The sequence below is a fragment of the Larimichthys crocea genome, chromosome XVIII, assembly GCF_000972845.2.
Source record: "Larimichthys crocea isolate SSNF chromosome XVIII, L_crocea_2.0, whole genome shotgun sequence".
NCBI lineage: Eukaryota > Metazoa > Chordata > Actinopteri > Sciaenidae > Larimichthys > Larimichthys crocea.
The window spans coordinates 5,686,433-5,706,767 of record NC_040028.1 but is presented as its reverse complement, the minus strand read 5'-3'; the positions used below and the strand labels follow the sequence as shown (position 1 = coordinate 5,706,767).

Genomic DNA, 20,335 nt, shown 5'->3' with positions numbered 1-20,335 from the left:
AAACATCAAAACATCCATTAGGCCTCATCTATTTAAATCAAACAGTGTCAGCCTGCAGATCAAAATTATCCATAATTAACTGACTGTGTTTTAAAGGCCAAGTACCAGTCAGTCTGAACTGTTTCTGAAAGGCATACATTCATTATAAACTAGACCATATTGTTTGAAAAGACAACTCTCCCTGCTTTGTCTAATGTGTCTATGTCTAATGTTAGATGCACTCCTTGGTATTGTCCTTAGGTCCTCTGATACCCCTGAAAAAAAGTGCTACTCAGTGTTATCACACTCTAAATGTCTGGACTTCTGTAATGCAAAGAGGGCAATTTACCTATTTACCTAACTGATACTTGTTAGCATCTGTTTTCTACCGGTTTAAAGCCATTATTAACTTCTCTACCTTAAAGTAACAGAGTGTAAATCACTGTCATACCACACTGACTTGTAGCCAGTTCTACGTAACTTTTGACTTGGGGTGACAAGTGCGTAACTCACTAACTCACACATCACTAAGTATGTCACTGGTTTTGCTGAAACTAATCCTATTTTATGGAGAATATGTTTTGTCCATTCCCACTGATGACCTCCGGCTGCTCTGCCTCAGCTATAGAAAGTAAACTTTAGCTGCTGTTAGCTACTGTGAGTTACCTCAGTTAGCAGTAACGTTACTGCCCAAGACTAGGTGCTGAGAGCACAGAGGGAATGTTGAAGCTTGGCTATGGACCACTGTAAGTGATAAGGGATGGGGGGGGGTACAAACATCAACAGATGTTGTGCCAGAACCGGAGCCAGGTGATCATGCAATGTAACCAAGCTCAGCAGCTTCTATCGCCATACATGGCAGAGGCCTTCAGACCTAAGAGGTCATGTTCATGGAGGGAGTTTAGGACAGAGCAATCAAGAAGCCATTGGGAGTAAATGTTGTGCTTTTAGTTGTTAGTGAGAGTTGTAAAACAAATGGCTGAAAGACAGACACAGAGCTGGGCTTCTGGCTGATGGACTAGTAAGTTATATTAGCTGGCTGCTATGTCTTGTGTTGTGTACCCAATCTTACATAATGTTGCTTTAAGGCCCTCAAGTCTTCACTTCCAACCTACACTTCCTGACTGTGGTGACTGTAATCAGGAAAAATCGTGGCAACTCTGTATTGAAAATTTCAAGCCAGTGGAAGAGCCTCCTCCTCGATTTTAACCATGTGCGGCACTGTCTCTCTTTTCATCTCAGATGACTGAATATTAACCTGAGAATTGTTTTCACTCATCCCCTCCAACGCTTGGCCATGCTGGACAGGCTGCAACACTTGACTCCTGGACATCCTCCTCATGTGCTTCATTTCCTCCCATCTCTGCATCCTCCTTCCAATCTCACACCCTTTGTTCTTTCTCTTCAAAAACCTCCAGGAGTAGTTTGTATGTGAAGATGCCTGTTGGGGCCTGGAGCAGTTCTGTAAGTGGGCACTCTCCCCCACCATCCCCCTGGACATGGATGGCACTTGAGCGCATTGTCTCTGCATGTCCTCCTCCACCGCTTTGAACACCAAATCAGTGATATCTCGGCGAAGTCTCATGAGCACTACAGGATCTTTAATGTGACGCATATCTGCCAGCATAACCTCTGCGAACTGGTTCAGTATGTCATATTTGGGTGTGTTTGCTGTTTGGTCAGTCTGATCGGTAGAAGCCTCGTCATTGTGACGACAGCTCAAAGACATGACGTCTGTAACTTGAGGTTGTGGGTTCGGACAGTTTTGGGTGGAGGCGACAGACTGGGGTTCATCATCCAGATATTCTGCAGTCACATCAGCATCCAGCGGGCTACCAAATGAACTTCCCATCTCCTGGTCAATACTCCCTTCAGTCTCCAATTCCTCATCATCCTCTTCTCGATCATCAAACTTTTCCTCCTGCAAAAGGTGTAAGCAAGATTAGGATCTGCAAGGAAGCATTTACAGGATTTTCTGCATTAGTCTCAAACTTACCAGGTATGCATCACCTCGCCTGCGAACTATATAAGGCCTCAAGAAGTCTAGTTTATCCCTAAGCATCTTCTGCTGGACAGTGCTGACCCTCTCCGGATGCCATAACACCCTTCCATACTGGGTGCGGAGTGATCTTGATCTTCTCTCAACATCAGACACTGCAGGGAAAATATGCCATACAATATATATTACCATATTATATGTAACTGAAAGTGACTGAGCATTAATTAAGGAGTAAACAAGGAGTAATAAACTATGAATGACAGTGGACAAACCATACTTCTACTGACACTGAAAGTATCTTGCACAGTGCACACTCTAAATGTAACAACAATGTTAAATAAAATCCTATTGCATGAATAAAAACTTGATCAAACTCAACCTCTACTTCTTGCTTGCATACAGTACATGTTTTAAATAATAATAAACTGCTTTTGTATTTTCACATTCGTTTTTCCAGGCTTACCAGGCTTTCCGATGGACAACGCGAACTCGCTCCACAGCTTTGTCTTCAGATCCTTGTCGTAGTAAGAATCAACCGAGGAATTAAAAAGGCAGTCATGTTTGCGCCAGAAATCTATCAGCATGTTGTCCATTGTAGGACCCCAGTGTGGTCCCCGGATCTGACCTCGAAAGTGTGTCATAGTCTGCGCTGAAAACTCCCGTCATTGATCATAATAACGCTATATTAGCCCCCTTGCACCGGCTGGTCCCGGGATGTCACGGATTATGTTTCGCTTCTTCTGTAGTTCAGCTGCAGCCCGGATGGAGAAAAATGTACAGGACGATTACTGCCACCAACTGATCAGGAGGGAGGACAGGAGATGTTACAGTTTATATTATGATTATTATGATTATTATTGTTATTATTGTTATGTTGTTGTAGTTGTTAATACATATTAATAATGAATTAATAATAGTTAAAGTCCACACTCACAACCCACCTGTTTAAAAGTGCCTTTTCCATCTGACTTATTCAATTACATTATCCTATTTTCACCTGTTTTTAATGTTGTATTCTTGTAATTTGGTATACTTTTATGGTTCTTTTTGTTAGTTTTTGTTATTTGCTGTCTACTCTCATTTATTGTAAGGTGTCCTTGGGTGACAGAAAGGCGCCTATGAAATAAAACGTATTATTATTATTAATCAATAATAATGGTAACAACAATTAATAATAATATGTTTATAACATTTGACATAATGTATCCTAATTTCTGTGTACAATATAACAATAATAACCATAATAACAACAACAACAACAACAACAATAACCATAATAATAACAACAACAACAACAACAACAACAACAACAACAACAACAATAATAATAATCATAATAATAATAACCATGATGATTATGATAATTCATGGTAAGCACCCTGGATAGAAACAGACAGTATATAGATGTTTGACAGACACAGTGATCAGATGGATGTTATGTAAACTGGGCCGTCCTCTCTCGGTGATTGACAGCTGCTCAGCCCAGCCTGCGTCGCTCTACCCGGCCTCCGCCATCTTGCCTCTCCCTGCCCTGCCAGAAGCCGAGTGCGGAAGTAGAAACAGCACTCTGCGGGCTCAGGGTTCCGCCTGTGGACGGCTTTGCCAGATCCTCCAGCCGACACAGCCTGCTATCCATCACGTTTAACCGTTTCTAAACCGCAGAGACACGGGGGGAGACATGGCTGGACGGTTACCGGCGTGTGTTGTCGACTGCGGCACAGGGTAAGCTGTTCAAAAAAAAAAAACCCGGAGCTCCGTAGCAGACAGGGGGCTCGGGTGTCACCGAGAGGCTGAACACGGTTAGGGACTGTCAGTGTCAGCAGCAGCGACTGGGTGTGTGTGTGTGTGCAGAGAGAGCCAGCGAGCTAACGTGCTAACATATCCCTCCTCTCTCCTCCCTCTCTCTGTGAGATAAACCCGGTCAGGTCATTTGTTTCATGCCCTGCTTTGTTAGCTCGAGGTTTTCACCTCCCTTGTGTTTTCTTCCTGTCGGAAGGCATTTCTCTGCAAAGAAGCTGGTGCTTGTTGCAAGACCGAAACCTGGCTGAGGAAGCCTCCCCTTCATTCATTTGGCCTGGGCACGCCGTTATTGACATTTATACCCAAAAAGCTTTGACGTTAATTCAACACAGTTTCCACGGTAACGGGTGTCGCCGTGAAGATAGCGGCCGTTTCTTTGCAAATCTTTTTTCTGTCGTCGGTCTGGATTTGAGCAGGCGCAATACTACTTCCTATTCAGCCTACACTTCCTCATTCACGCTTTTTAGTCCATATATGGTCGTCTCTCGGCATCCGAGCATGCTTTTTTGATTAACTTCTCTAATTTCTCTTCTTTGCCGTGCAACCGATGGTTTTTCCCCAAACCTTTTTATTGTCTCACTTGTTCTGACCCGGTGTGAATCTGCTTTAGCGGCACATTTCATACAAAATAACTCTAGATGTTTCCCCTTAGTCCCCCCCCCCCTGCAGCAGTGTTTGTATTGATTAGTGTGAAGACTTCTTTTCCTGCTTTTGGTGTCAGCTAGTTGTTTTATTTTCTTTTAAATGAAAGTTATTATTAATTATTTGAACTTTTTCATTGTAGTTGTACACATCCTCCTCCTCTCTCACTTTGAGGAAGAAAGAAAACCAATGCAAAGCATGCACATTTCACCCAAATAACAGCTTTATGGGGGGGCTACAAATTGTTTACATTTCTTGCATGTAGAGGCTTGAACTCGTCACTCCTCACATCGCATACTTCCTCGCTCATCCCCCTCCTCCTCCTCATCGTCCTCCTCCCTCCAGGGTGTTAACCAGTCTGCTGCTGCTACTGATCTCCACTCGGACAGCAAAAGAAAGAAAGCGCAGCTGAGATTTAGGTTAGCCCGTACTGGTTTCTACTCATCAAGCAGATGGCTTCTACTTTCTGGCCAAGCCTTACAGTCATAACACATATGTTCCAACATCAATGTGCGGAAATAACTCACGGTCATAGTCACATTTTGAGATTGAGGTTTGTTTTAAAGCAGAGTCTTTGTCATCGTTCGGCTTTGCTGCTTAGTCAGAGTGTACCAGTTATTGCCAGATGTGTTGAGGGAATTCAGCAGCTGTCTCTGAGTCATGCTCATGATGTCCAAACGGTGACAAATCCACTTCCATTACACAGCAACCTTCTAAACAGTCGGCCTGCTGTTATTAGAAAAGACTGCTTTATCGTTCGATGAAAGAACCACAGTTGCATCCAGCTTCGGGTGTAGGTTTGTTTAGGTTGTCTTTTGTGTAAAACTAGCATTGCATGGTCAAATCAAGGCTTCTGTAACAGAAAAAAAAAAAACAATCTCAGGTGTAGCAGCTCAGTGCAGTCGAAGGGTTGGGTGGAGTCATTCGTCTGTCTTAAGCAAACAGTTGACATTTCATAACACAAGGCTGGAGTCATCAATGAGCCTCAGTCAGCACAGTTATGAATTAAATTACAAGGTAAAGTAGACCTACATTTGCCAGAACCGTAGACATTTAATTGAGCTAAAGATATCAAGGTATACGATTCACAAAGAAATAATAGTCTGACCAAAATGCTTTACTCCAGTAGCTCCGCTGGTGGTTGTGCTCGGCTCCAGCTGTCCTGTGCAATCAGTGGTATGGTTGTGGTGCTTGTCGAGGCAGGTTGAGGTAGACAAGCCGAGACTGTTCTGTGGTATGAAGGTGTTCAGAGTACGGCTGCTACATTTTGTTGCTGTCATGAAGCAGATGTTGATATCTCTGAACACCAACCCAGGCTTTTTAAAAAATATATTTTTAGCAACAAAGGAAAGGGACGATAAGAACACTATCATAACACTGATGACTGCAATGATAATAACACACTGATGTATTTTATGTTGAAACAAATGGATGTTTATTGAGGAGATTGTCCGTTCTCTTTCACTGGCTTAGCTTTTTTTAGTTAAAGGACCTTACTGGACATGAGGTCCAGTATGCAAAACAAGATTTTGTTATTATTTATCCAGTATTTGATCATATGAAATGAAGCATTACTATTTATTTCCAGCTTGATTCATAGTTTCTGACTCCTTGAGAGCAGTAAAAGCACAACACGCACCATCACCTGATGTGATGTAAGCAAACAGTCACCTGTTCACACATCTAACAGACCCGGAGCTACGTTTAACATTTTGACTTTCATGACTGCATATCCAATATCTTCTTTTAGACATGACTTAGTTTACACCACCTGAGAAACTATCTGGTTTTATGTCTGCTAAATTCTCACCAGCTAGTTCCAGACTTTACCTATGTGCTGATTGTAAGGCAGAGGACTTATTGTCTTTTTCACTGAACATGCTTTGGCTGAAAACGGGGTTGATTTAAAGTGATGAGATTGAATTAAACAGTAAATTTACAGCGATGTAAAACAGAAATGATGAGCTGAAAGATGCAGCGTTCAGTGATGACTAAACAAAGGCGTTTGTTAATTGTAAACATAAAAATCTTGAATAGGGCAGCTTTGGGTTTATGAGCTTTAATAATAATAATTCTCACAGCGATACAAAGTGTTGAACTCTTAAAAAAGCACCTCCATATATGACATTTAACGATTTGCAGTTTGAGCTTTTATCTGACACGCTTATCTGAAGTGACCTTCACTGTTCAGTCTCCGCTGACAGTTACCTTCAGTCCAAACCTAAAGAGTCGCTGTAGTGTTGTAGAAAATAATGTCAACCAAAGACAATATGTTGTCCTTATTGTTCTCAACAAATGTCGTGTGTTATTGTGCTAAATTTCAAATAATTAAAAGCACATTGACACTTTATTTATTATTAACATTAAAAAGTTCATAAAAGTTCACTAAACTTTTTCAAGCTCAGAGATATGACATATCATAAGAAGAAGCAGTGAGTGGAAGAATTTGTCTATGTTACACAATATAAACGTCAACCTTTTTACAACTTTAAAGCTAGTGTGCTATTTTTTTTTTTTTAGTAATAGTGCACACAGTGGTCCTGAAAAGTGTTTCCTCCAGTTTCTGTATTTGAACACTGTCTATTGTGTATTCCTACTGCATTCTTTCTCCTGGCTCTACCTTAAAATATCAACATTGGCAGGTCTGTTGGTTTTTGAACGCGCTTCTGACAGATAGGTAAAGTTGCAAGATTAGATTATATAACTTTATTTACACAACCACACTATGTTTCAACTCCAGACAAAGTTGAAGTGGGTAGTAGTAGTAGTACTAGTAGTAGTGGTGGTAGGTGTGGCGATGCTATTTGACACAGGAAAGCAGGACATAAATCTAGGCTGTGGGTGTCTATCTAGCTGGGAGGCAGACTTTCCGTTTTTGTCTCTTTGCTACACATGCGGCACACATGCTGAACTCATGTTTAGGACTTAATCTCTTTTCTTAATAACAGTAATCATAATAACTACTGTGTGTCAAATTTGATCTTTTTTTGCATTATGTTTTTAGCACTCAGGGGGCATGTTTGTCAGCCTCGATTTTAAATTTAATAACATTTTGCTACTTATGCTTCCTTACTATATTCTACACAAGCACCAGTCGTCGTGTGCATAGACATTAAAAACACCATTTCCTGTAATCCAGGAAAAAGAAACCTTTGATTGGTGTTCAGGACAGGAAATGTGAACACATTCATAAATGTGTTCCAGGTTGAATGTAAACATTTCTACATTAGCATGCAGATTAGCAAACCCAAAGACTTTTGTTGTTAACTCACATTTTAGCCACTTTGAGACCAAATCTGGTCATTTTCAAGACTGCTGATATGGCCCTCCCTGCTTCTTTTTCATAAAGTTAAATTCAAAGGAGCCACTGTTATGACCAGGATGTGGCCTATTATGCCCACAGTGCTTTGGCAGTCGTCAGCAGTGTCCTCTATCAGTCTCTTGGGTCCTGTGTGCAGGATGTATGGGAGTTCTGTCTGGGCCTCCCCCAGTCAGAACTACATCTGGTCTGCATGTGCCCTGCTAAACACCCTTTGTACCGAGCAGAGACATAGAGAAGGCTGTGAAGTCTGAAGTCTTTGATGCTCAGGCTGAAGATGTTTTAACTGAATGTGATACAAGCACAGAAGTGGAAATGTTCCTTATGTGTCCCAGCTATAACAATTTTAAGAAATATCTTGCATCATTTCTTTTATTTACACCACTTCCTCTTTTGCTTGCATAGGCAGTAAAGGCAGCAGCTGAGGTCACATCTCGTCTATATTAAGGATGGTCACTTTATGCAGAAGTGATCTTTTTTTACCCCCTACACAAATATGAATAGTCTTCAGTTTCCCAATGTGACATGAATGGCTCTTTTAATGGCCTCCCATTAGCAAACTGCATAGTTGCCGCTGCTTTTGGCACCCAACCAAGCCACCAAAGGACAGTCATGGCATTGATCAAAACGATAGCATGGGAGACAGCAGCCAAAAATAATCTTTACTGAAGTAAACTTTCATGCATGCAAATGTAGTGTAGCAGGTGGTTGGTTTTGTCCTGAAGCCGCAGCGTCTCTGTAATGACGTGATGCTTTTCTTTTCAGTTACACCAAACTGGGGTATGCAGGGAACACAGAGCCACAGTTCATCGTTCCATCATGTGAGTATTTCAGTGTGTATTGAATTCCCCTTGCACCAGGCAAAACCAGGCCAGTGACACTAACGGTGACCATGTTGCATCTTTTGATAAGAGGAACACCTTCATTCAATTATCAGATTGTATACAAATCAGTTCCAACAAAAAAAGTTTCAATAGTTTGTGATCATTTTAACTTATTTACCAATAAAATGTGCATGACTCTGTAAGAGATGTTTTCCTCTTTAGTGAATTCTCTGTTTTCTTGTCAGGTATCGCCATCAAAGAGTCAGCCAAGGTCGGAGACCAGGCCCAGCGGAGGATGATGAAAGGGGTGGATGACCTGGATTTCTACATCGGAGACGAAGCAGTAGACAAGCCCACATATTCCACTAAAGTACGTGACCCTGAGGGCTTAATAAACCCACAGAAGCGACTGGGAGAGAAGTGTAAATTTAGTATATGTCCTGTGACAGAGTCACATTGAAGTCATTCCTGGTTTCTTTCGATGGACCAGCTTCTTTTAGATGTCAAGTACAACACCCAAGATTAGAATGTTCCCACTTGAAAAGTAACGACAATTTATAATTACAGTATATATGCAAATTAACAGTGTTCTCCACACAAAGGAAATGCAGCTTCACTGCTAACATTAGCTGCCACTGGCTAATAGTATGAGTTGTTTGTCTCTGATTCTCTTTTTTTTTTTTTGGGCTCTTAAGGAAACTTTTTGGAAACTTTTTGGGATAGCTAGGCTATGTATGTACAAGTGACAAACGAGATGGTTGAAACCAGCAAGACAACAAGATCATGAATGTGAGATCAAGAGAAAACTACCAGACAATATGTGATTAAGCTGCACACTCGCCACAAACTGGACAGGTGGTCTATTACAGGCGGTCTACGTATCGATTGACAGTGCCGCCCTCAGTGTTAATGACAGACAGACTTGAGATTTTTCCAACGCAGCCCTTGGTACATACTACTCAATTAGTATAGGACACAGTGTATGCTACACCTGAAACACCTAAATGGAATGCAGCCATAATGTTTGTTATTTGTGACACCTGTGTTTGCTCAAATGTTTACTGGGGGGAAAGTCAATTTGAAAGAGTGAAAAGTTAAAGTTTCTCAAACTAGTGTCACTCTTAAGGAAGCGTTAGTGAGTATAAGCTCTGGACATTATTATAACTGTTTACAGAACTACCTTCGTGCCCACGCAAGTGTTGTGGGTGATGGCAATCAGCTGCATCTGCATGACATCACGACTTACATGCTGTGCATTTCAGACGTTACTGTCACAGTGTTTTTCTGAAAACAGAGTGGTTACGATCTTATGATGATGGACTTGTTGTGACATTTAATTCTGAAAGTATTGTTGTGTCACCAAAAATGTAGAAAATAAGAACTGAAAGTCTGCTCAGTAACTCCTTCTAAGGACTGTTGCTCATAAACAGCAAATACATGCACAACTAACTTGTATGTTGGATTGCACAACAGATATTCAGCGTCAGTGTTTTAGGGCAGTGGTTCACAACCCTTTTCCTTAAGACACCATTTTTTGTGTAATTGATTAAACCAATGCCGCCTAACTAAGCATCATATTATATTTCATATTAGTGGGTAACAATAAACTTCTTATATAATTCCCTGTCTATGTTATGGATCCCCCCAAATTTTTAGCAGTCATTCATACTTAAAAGGTTTATTTTTTAGACGCATTCAGTGTTCTTCTCTCTGATGTTTGGCCTTTGTTCTGTTGGCTCTTTGGTTGTTTTAACTGTGTACTACTTAATGCAGACAGTAAAGGATCAGTTTTTTAGACTTTAAAAACAACAATTACATTTAGTTTTCTTCAAATAAATGATTGTTGAGATTTGTGCCTATTCAAAATCAAGGAGATCTTGCTACTGCCAGTGAAGCTTTGGTGACCCCTAGTGGGGGTCAGGGCACCCAGGTTGGGAACCAGTGGAATAGAGGTCTCCTGTGCAGTGATCTAATAGAAACCAACCATGTTGCATGTGTATCTCATGGGCAGTTTTCTAATTAGCTCAACCCTTGTGCTAACAGTGGCCAATCCGTCATGGGATTGTGGAGGACTGGGACCTAATGGAGCGCTTCATGGAGCAGATCATCTTCAAGTACCTGAGGGCTGAGCCTGAGGACCACTACTTCCTCCTGGTAAGGGGCCTAAAAATGTGGTCAATCCAGAACAAATGGACGTTTCCTGCTTTCTTCTCTTTGTGTGAAATTAACAATACCGGCACAAACAACAGCCAAATAAATGAATAGATTAACGTGTTTAAGAATAATTTTACTGGGCTTCTTATTGTCCGTTTGCAGACAGAGCCTCCTCTGAACACACCAGAAAACCGAGAGTACACAGCCGAGATCATGTTTGAGTCCTTCAATGTACCCGGGCTGTACATTGCTGTGCAGGTGAGATATGCTGGATCATCTAGTTTTGTGTATGACAAGGAAATGCTCTTGATCTGACCACAATCTAGTCATGTGACCATAACAGTGCACTCTGCACTGTACATGTGAATGGGTGAACATGCATTCAGGATATTATCAGTATTGACATTTCTCTGTAAATGTGTGTGTGTGTGGCAGGCTGTGCTTGCTCTAGCAGCCTCCTGGACGTCCAGACAGGTGGGAGAGAGGACGCTGACAGGCACCGTCATCGATAGCGGAGACGGCGTCACCCATGTCATCCCTGTGGTGAGTTTCCAGATTGGCAGGCACACACTCGTTTCCTCCTAGTTGTTGTAGCATCAGCACTTATGTGTATGCTCCTAAACCTCCGTTCTAGTAAACATCTATTCCTCTGGTGGCTTTGCTGCTGTGAATTTCTAAGACACATTAATTCTGCTTCATTCAGAACATAGTTTCAGTTGAATTTTGTGTTCATTCCCTTCATTTGTGATTCTTCACACAAACACTGGTGAAATCGTGTTTCGGAGCAGCAGTGTGTAAAGAAGAAGTTTTTAGACACTATGTCAACAATGATGAAGAATTTCCCTCCTTTTAAAAGAAATGTTTTTCCACCTGTCCACTCGCACAGTAACAGCACTGTTTTGATATTTAAAAGTAGGCCACTGTTTCAGAGGCTGGAAGGAATTACTCAGATTTTAGGAAATGTGCTTGCAAAATATATTTAGAGGCTGGGTGACTGAATCAGCATGTCTGCAGCCCGTGCTGAACATGCAAAAAAACAAGCCAAATACAATACTGTGGGGACATGGAGAAGGCCTCACAGTACACTGATCTGATGGAAAAACATCAAGCTGTAACAACTGTAGACTCACTGTCTCTTTGTGTTTTCTACACACTTGTACTTCTCTGCTACGTTGCACATTATGTGACATATAACTTTCTGTCTCTCTCAGGCTGAAGGTTATGTTATTGGCAGCTGTATAAAGCACATTCCCATCGCAGGACGAGACATCACCTACTTCACCCAGCAGCTCCTGAGAGAGAGGGAGGTGGGCATCCCACCGGAGCAGTCGCTGGAGACTGCCAAGGCAGTCAAGGTAGGTCATCAGCTGTCCATCAGCCACTTCCTCTGCTAATAGGGTGCTGATGACTCTAATAAATTAGATTAAGTTGCTGAGTAGCTACAACAAACACAAGTTAGTATATAATATTGTTACGACCCGACAGGGCAAGACTCAGCCTAGGGGAATTCAGGCCAGTAACAATTAAAGAAAAGACCAAAAAAACAAGGGGATTAACAAAGGACCGACTGCAAGTGCAGGGATTTATTCAGAAACACAGTTCAAACAACGAAAAGTAAAGGCTATCTCAAACGTTATGATGAGTGCCAGGAACGATCATAAGCCACACGAAAGAACCACTCTCTCCAATTCTCTTCGGGAACACACCACCACGCACCACGAACCACTCGCTGCGGGATCACACACCACACTGAGACACCCGGTAGGCATTTATAGCCTACCGGCGTTGATCGGTCAATCAGCTGATTGAGGGAGGTGAGGAAAAGGGCGGTACCTGCAATCAAGAGCACAAACAACAAGACACACCCACTACGACACAAGACACACCCACTACGGCACGTAACAAATATGATAAATTAAAGGTTGGTTAAAGTAATGACATACAATACTTGTAACTGAGACATGTAAGTTAATTAATCTTCAACAAAATATAATGTTAATAAACTCATTATTTTTAATCGGTCATTTACCTTAAACAGGCCATGTGAAACATGAATATTGAGATATGTTTTTACTGGAAGTCATTACAGGTCAGGTAATATTCACAGGGCTGCTTTTTCTTCAACCTCTAGCTCCATTTACCATCGAGGCAGCGATGGATTGTATTCTGCAGTTTGAAAAATTAGGTGGAAAATTGGACATTCATTGTTTTTCTTCATGAGAACACCAGGTGACACTGTTGGTCTGTCTGCTATATGCAGCTGGTGTCCTTCAAAAACCCCACTACTTCTGTTTTTGCTTTATATTTCTGGTAATAACCACTGTTTCTCAAACTGAGATCGACCCAAGCTGTAGATGATTCTTTTTGTAGGACATGACAACACAGATTCAAAGAAGATAAACTATAGAAGTTACTTTTTTTGCAGTTTAATCTTTGTGTCTCCAAACGTACACCACCAAATAATTTGGATTCACATAGTCACACGTAGTTCATGTTGACAGCGTTTACCTTCATTCATTGTTGCTTCTCCTGTCACCACAATTTATTGATTCACCTCAGTTGTCCACCATTGCCTCATGTTTTTAAATAGCTTGTTATCCGAGACTTTGTTCTCAGTGTCAAGGACCATTTTTCATTACCCAGAGACAGACGAACAAGAAATAATGTGAATTCAAAAAATTAGCATTAGCACTGAGGGAATGGACATCGTGCAGGTTGCCAGACTTGTCTAGAAGTGTTAATTTCACTGCTGTACAGCTCATGGTATAATTCATATTGAAAATCAGTTTTTAATAGTTTTTATATCTGCCCAAATAGCTGTAGATAGACTACACCGACAAGGAAAGCAAAAACAGTTCCTGCTGTCATCACTTTCTCACAACACAATAACAAATGTGACCTGTTAACTGGGGACCTTCAGCTGATTGCATCTGTGGTTGTCGTACGACAGCTGTTGAAACAGTAAGAGTAAGATGTCCGTGTCAAACAAGACACCAAATACAAAATGGGTTTTGCTTTTTGACATTGTACATTAAAGAAAAAATAAAACTAAACAAAGAGATATTCATGAGGATAGATACATATCTTCCCATTTCCAATAGCTATATTATTATTCTAATATATTTTACAATGGAGCTTATATTTTCTCTCTCCATCAGGAGCGGTTCAGCTATGTGTGCCCGGATCTAGTCAAAGAGTTCAGCAAGTACGACACGGACGGCTCCAAGTGGATCAAGCAGTACACCGGCATCAACTCCATCAGCAAGAAGGAGTTCACTATCGATGTGGGCTACGAGCGCTTCCTGGGGCCTGAGATCTTTTTCCACCCAGAGGTTGGTCAATGCAGTAATGCAGCATGAATCGAAGCAGGAAACACAACTTCACATTATTCAAGCCGGCAAAGAATAGACAGACATGGGAACTACTGCCTTCTTCAACAGTTTGCTTTGCTAAGTTATGCACTGATTTGAGGGAAAAGAAAGAGGTGAACCCTCAAACACTTCCTGACTGTGAACATGACGTGTCACACCTTCAGTTAGCTAAGCTACCTCTCCACCGCTGTTTCTTTATTGGCAGGTGTTATTGCACAGCGCTCTGACACATTATGGAATGTGGTAATAACTGTTTTTGTTCTTTGCTTACTTACAATCGCAGTTTGCCAACCCTGACTTCACCCAGCCTATCTCTGAAGTTGTGGACGAAGTCATTCAGAACTGCCCTATTGATGTCAGGCGTCCTCTCTATAAGGTAAGCTAACGTGATGACTGGATGATGAAGTATCACATGAGAAACATTTGATGGAAAAAGTAAGGCAACAGCAAATCCGAAAACAGCTACACTGCTGTTTGTGTCAAAATCCAGCCAGCGGTGGTAAAAAATGGTATAATAAAACTGAAAATCAAAGTATTCAATAAAAATGAATAAAACTTGATGTAACTCATGTATGAAGTGTCCGGCAACATTCACGCAGCTATGAGAGTGATCTCACTCTTTGTCTTATAACATGAACAGCATCTTAATTTGTTTCGCAATCATTCACGCCGTTTGGCAGGATGATTGTCTCAATGTTTCCTATTTCAGTATTCAGTATTTCCCAACGCCTTTACTGACATGGTCTTTAAATTTAGCTAAATACATTTGATAGATTTGATTCTGAGCATTGTCTTACCTTTTTAAAGTAGTCTAAATTAATTGTTTTGTTTAATTTCAACAGAGGAAGTAGACGCTGAAATTAGGGATGTTCCAGAGGACTAATTTCACCAGCGATGAATGTGTTTAAAGTGAAAAATTATGTTTTGGGTGATTAGTAGGGTCAGGATTTAGTGTCACAGCCTCGACTCTTTGTGAGACTAAAATGATGAAAAGGAAGTGAGTGAGATTGATGCATCCCTGTTCATCAAGTGGTATTTCCCATCACCAAGTTGTGCTGCACACACTTCCAACACAAGTGGATTGTTTTTCCAGACGGCCTGACCACTGGCCAGCTGCAGGTCACAGATGTTAAGTGCTTCTCATTCTACAGCTTTGTAATCCCCATCACCTTTTTCTCCACAGAACATTGTTCTGTCAGGAGGCTCCACCATGTTCAGGGACTTTGGGCGTCGTCTGCAGAGAGACTTAAAGAGGACGGTTGATGCCCGACTGAAGATGAGTGAGGAGCTGAGTGGAGGCAAGCTCAAGGTGAGAGTACACATTAATTTACACGCAGTAAAGATCGATGCTGCTCGACAAAACCCAATCACTGTGTGAAGAGTGGAACTGTCTTTCTGTCCTTTCCCACTATTACAGCTATTGTTGGTACAGATGTGTACTGAATGTAGATTAGCTGATTTCAATAGCAAACGTCTTAATTTCTTACAGACCTGATCTACAAGTGAAATGTTTCATGTTTAGGGAAGAAGTATATAGTCAGCCTCTGTTGCCTTCAAGCTGTGAAAGTAATACCTGTGATGAGATGTTAAATGTCATCCACCCTGAGGCTGAACCGACTGGCATCTGTAAATCCACCTCAGGCAGAAGCAGATGGTGCACGTAGCTAATCCGAGTCCAGAAAATAAATAGAAAACATGCTGAGCTTCACAATTTGAGCAGGATTTGACTGCAGCAAACATTTTTTTGATCCAAAATATCCTGGACATAGATGAACAGGCAATGTCGATGTGTATACAGACTCGTACTCGTTTACTTACTGTACACGATGTACAGTATGTAAACCATACATGTACATTTATTTATATGTTATATAAAACATATGCCCATATAGAGTACTTATACTTTTATTTATAAAGTAAAACAAAAGAGTATAAAATAAGAAAAAGGAAGGTGTGATGAACAAAAACCCTGACGCTTATTTTCTGTACCATGTCATCCCGTCACTATTGCATCCCGTGCTGTAACTCCCATGCTTCCTGAAGTGTAACTGATCTCCCGTTTTTCTCTCTGTCCTCCGTCTACAGCCCAAACCAATCGACGTCCAAGTTATCACTCATCATATGCAGAGATATGCAGTGTGGTTTGGTGGATCAATGTTAGCATCAACTGTAAGTATTTCAGAGAATATTCCCGCACTACTTCATCATCATTTACTACTTATATGTTCTGACAGGAGGACGATGTCTACTTTTAGATTCACCAACATTAGCGTGGCTTTCATCTTGTGTGACACTGAAGGGCATGCAGCACTTTGATTCAATCCTTATTTGTTGTGTGATTTATTTTAGTCCTACTGTGTGGAAGTGCATGCTGTGGGTGGTCGTGACATTTCATTATTCATTTTTTACTCCCCCTTGATGAGTTATTTGTGTCAGTGAAGCTGATCATTTTACCAGCGGGAAATATGATAGAGAGCGAAGGTCTGACAGGTGATAACGAAAGGCTAATTGATGTTGGGTAGCATTGTTCTCTGATCATAATAATTGTTTTTTTGTTCATCTCGGGTTTCTCAGTTAAAGGACATACATTATTATTTACAACTACAACAACTATTTGGTCAATTTTCAAAATAAAACACCCCGTGGAAACTGACGGTTGTAAAAACAGTCAGAAGCTAAATAAATAAACTATATTTGGAAGCACCTCAACTATAGAAAACGACAAAATCTGAGCAAGTAAACAAAGTCTGGTGGGAAAACTGCTCCGCTTCTGAAGCGCTTTCATGGGGTTTCAAGTTGCATAGTTTAAAACCCAAAAGCCAAAGAGGATTTCCTTGACCTGTAGAGCAAACATAAATACAAACATCTGTAATAACTGAAGAAAAGCTTGCGTGTAATTATAATCAAACATTGTCGCCCTCTGTTGATGTCATCTCTTGATGATTTATATATTATATTTTTATATATTTATTGATTATTAGTTCCACTCAAAACAGGCTGGTTTGCTCGATCATCTAACCCTACCCCTAAGGTGCATTTCAACAAAAAACATTTGATCATGGAGCTTAAAATACTGTTGGAGTGTAAAGCTAAAGATTAATGTCAAAATCTATCCATTCAGTTTCAATTATGGATATGGATAAAATGAAGTAACTGACTGCACCCACAAAGTGTTTTCAATTCACTAGTGCTGTGAATAATGCCTCTGACGGTTTCACCTCACTGACAACAGCCGCAGAGGTTGATGGGAATTGTATTTTGAGCTGTCTGCAGTGACAGTGAATAATTAAAACTGCTGGTCAAAGCATAAACCTGCAGGATTGTCACATTCTAGGAGAGGCTTATGTTTCTATCTAAAGTAACAATGATAACATCATTTAAATATTAGAAAAAAGTAAAAGAGCAGACCTGTGTGCTGTAGCAGAAAAAAACCCACACAATTAAAGTTTCAGACTTTAAAGCTTTTACATTTTCTTTCTAAAAACATCTGCCATCTGGTATGTCTCAGAAAGGTCCTTTGGTGCAAAGAAAGTGCTACTTTTTTTCCTCAAACGGCCACAGAAGTTTGTTTAAAATACATGAAATAACCATCTTGCCTGAACAAAGAAAACACCACCTGTAGAAAATAGATATGTAAATATACGCAGCTTGTTCTGTATATTTTACTGTTCCTTTATGTCCGTACTCATCTTCACCTTCATTTGTACCTCCACAGCCTGAGTTCTACCAGGTTTGCCACACCAAAAAGGACTACGAAGAAATTGGGCCGAGCATTTGTCGCCACAACCCTGTGTTTGGAGTCATGTCCTAACTTTGGACCTCCTAAAGTCTAACAGCGGGGGTGGGGGGCTGCATTGGGGGGGGAGGGGCTGGGGGCAGTGAAGTTAGGTTGTGTAAAGGACAGGCTCAGGAGGTGGAGGACGGCGGCGCTTCTGTGCTTTTTGATTACTTGTTCAGCTATGGATGTGTGGGACAAGAAGGCGATCCAGAATATAAAAAGGAGAGGGGGGAAAAAATGAAAAGAGACCAGACCAAACACAAACTGGCTGGAAAATTTATTGTGAATGTTCCGGGAGTTTTTTTCATTTCTTTGTTTTTGTTCTTTCTATTCAAAATGAGGGAAAATGGTTTGTAAGCCAAAACAATTTTAAAGAATATTTCTGGATCTGTTGAGCAACATGCAGAGAGTAATGATGATGATAAAGATTATGATGATGAGGAGTATAAAGATGGTGTTGGTGGAGCCTGGGATGTTGATAAAAGCATTGATAGTCATTTCCTGACACCAGAACATATTATTTATCCAGTCCAGGCGAGATCTAATGGCTCTTAAGATCATTGACACGTTTAGAACATATTGTTGTCTCCTTTTATTTTCTGCATTTTTGTTTCCCAACTTCAAATGCACGTTTGTGTATCACAGTAAGAGCTTGTTTATATTTCATACAAAAGTTTTTTTATATGTAAAACTTGGGAAATCAGGGGTAAAAAAAAGAGAAAAAAATCACGGATACCATATGAGCAAGAGACTGTTTTAACCCACAATGCAGCTTTGATACGCAGTATTTTCTCAAGTTTGAGTAGGTGCTCTCCTGTTATTCCCCACACGTGTCATCGCTGTCTGCCCTTTAATTCTTCATCCAGTACATTTAATTCACTTCTGCTTTCACTTAAGACAATGTCAGGATTCCACCTCTGTGATGCAGTGAGAGAAAAGAGAGGACTTACTGAGCTTAAAATGAAACTGAATAAGGACGACTGTCAGACCAGTATTGTTAGACTAGAAGTTTTTTTATTATTAAATGCCAAATTATTAAAAGAATGGGATTTGTGTATTTAATGCCTTGCAACATTCCAATAAAGGCTCAAATTTGTTTCTAAATACTGGAATATTGGTTGTCACTTCCTTATTTTTTCTGCTGAGTTCTTGATGATTTTATTTTTGCGTCTTGATAAATTGTTTAAAGGTTACTGTGGAAGAGTTTTCGAAATACTGAGACGACATTGCCCCAGAATTTTTTCGATTATTAACATGGTCTCGTACATTTAAAATGCTACTGTTTTCTCCGTGTGGCTCATGAAAGGTTTTGGCATGCCTGATCTAAATACTGCTTTTCTACATCTCCATTTTCCAAAACACAGAGCTGGGTGACGGGCCATTGATAAAGCCATTTGGTCATTAAAGTCAGCTAACAATGACTTTTTTTATGCAGTTTGGGCCACAGTGTACCTTCATCTTTCATTGGTTTATAGCTACTTTGTAGAGGCCCAAGTTATACATGGTAATTACTTAGGTAGATTCAGTATACTTTACTAGCTGATTTTATTATGAATTCTGCACCAAATTGTAGGAGGTAGGGACATTTATGATGTAATATGAGTACTGATATACTTAAAGACAAGAATTTAGACTGGTGGAGGGGTGAAGAGCCAATTAAAGTTAAATAAGATTTTTAATAGCAAAATACAAGGTTAATGTCTCCGCATACATTAATGTGGGATGAGGATTTTAAGTGATAAAGAGTTAATGAAAATTCAAACAGTGCATCATAATGCAAAAATCCACATTAGGTGTTTCACTTTTTGTGTTTCCAGATTTCAACAAAAGTTAGCATTAAATAATGCCTCATTTGCATATTTTAACATAAAATTTCAGAATACTTGATGTATAAAAACAATCCTGTTGTCTTAATTGTCAGCTAGGGAAGTTTCAGGTTGACATCTATTACTTAAATATGTTTCACCCTGTTTATCCATAGGGTCTGGCAAAGTTTATGAAATTTTACAATATTTAAGTCTCTAAGTGACTTTTTTTTTTTCCTCTGACACTTCAGTAGCACTTACAAACCGTCTACATTCTGGAGGTTTTTACAGGGGGGTGTGTTCATATATAATTCATGGTTTGATTTCTAGAATTTATTCCAAAACACATGGAAAAAAATGATTTTTAGTTAAACATTTTACCCTATTCAAATGTAGAAAATCACGTATGTAAAGAGTAAATTGTGACGATGATATAAAGCGTTTTTGATGCTTAAATTAGTCTCACAGTATTTTTAGAGATTATCTTCGTTACTCAAAGCCTCATTTTTTAGATTTACTGTGCTGTTGCTACACTGTTGCTTTTTAGGTCAGCACACATTTGTGACTGCAAGAATCATGATTGTAATTTAATACTGTGCAGCACTGAAAAACATTTAGCCTATGCTTCTGACTAAAAATATATCCTTAGGCAAGGATGAACAAG

At 40.2% G+C, this 20,335-nt stretch overlaps 2 protein-coding genes across 2 annotated transcripts; one reads left to right on the top strand and one right to left on the bottom strand.

The window, feature by feature from the left end:
• Window positions 1-271: 271 nt before the first annotated feature.
• LOC104923140 (hypothetical protein) lies at window positions 272-2,817 on the bottom strand. Its single transcript, XM_010736138.3, has 3 exons — window positions 2,442-2,817; window positions 1,976-2,133; window positions 272-1,900 (listed from the first exon to the last, which is right to left on the bottom strand). The coding sequence occupies exons 1-3, from the start codon at window positions 2,617-2,619 to the stop codon at window positions 1,154-1,156; spliced, it is 1,083 nt and encodes a 360-aa protein (XP_010734440.3). The 5' UTR covers window positions 2,620-2,817; the 3' UTR covers window positions 272-1,153.
• Window positions 2,818-3,491: 674 nt separating this feature from the next.
• Window positions 3,492-18,978, top strand: LOC104923131 (actin-related protein 3). The gene is made up of 12 exons (XM_010736128.3): window positions 3,492-3,700; window positions 8,505-8,560; window positions 8,809-8,933; window positions 10,607-10,717; window positions 10,880-10,975; window positions 11,153-11,260; window positions 11,929-12,072; window positions 13,876-14,049; window positions 14,372-14,464; window positions 15,272-15,397; window positions 16,174-16,257; window positions 17,804-18,978. Exons 1-12 carry the CDS (start codon window positions 3,657-3,659, stop codon window positions 17,897-17,899), a joined length of 1,257 nt encoding a protein of 418 aa, XP_010734430.1. The 5' UTR covers window positions 3,492-3,656; the 3' UTR covers window positions 17,900-18,978.
• The last annotated feature ends 1,357 nt before the right edge of the window (window positions 18,979-20,335 follow it).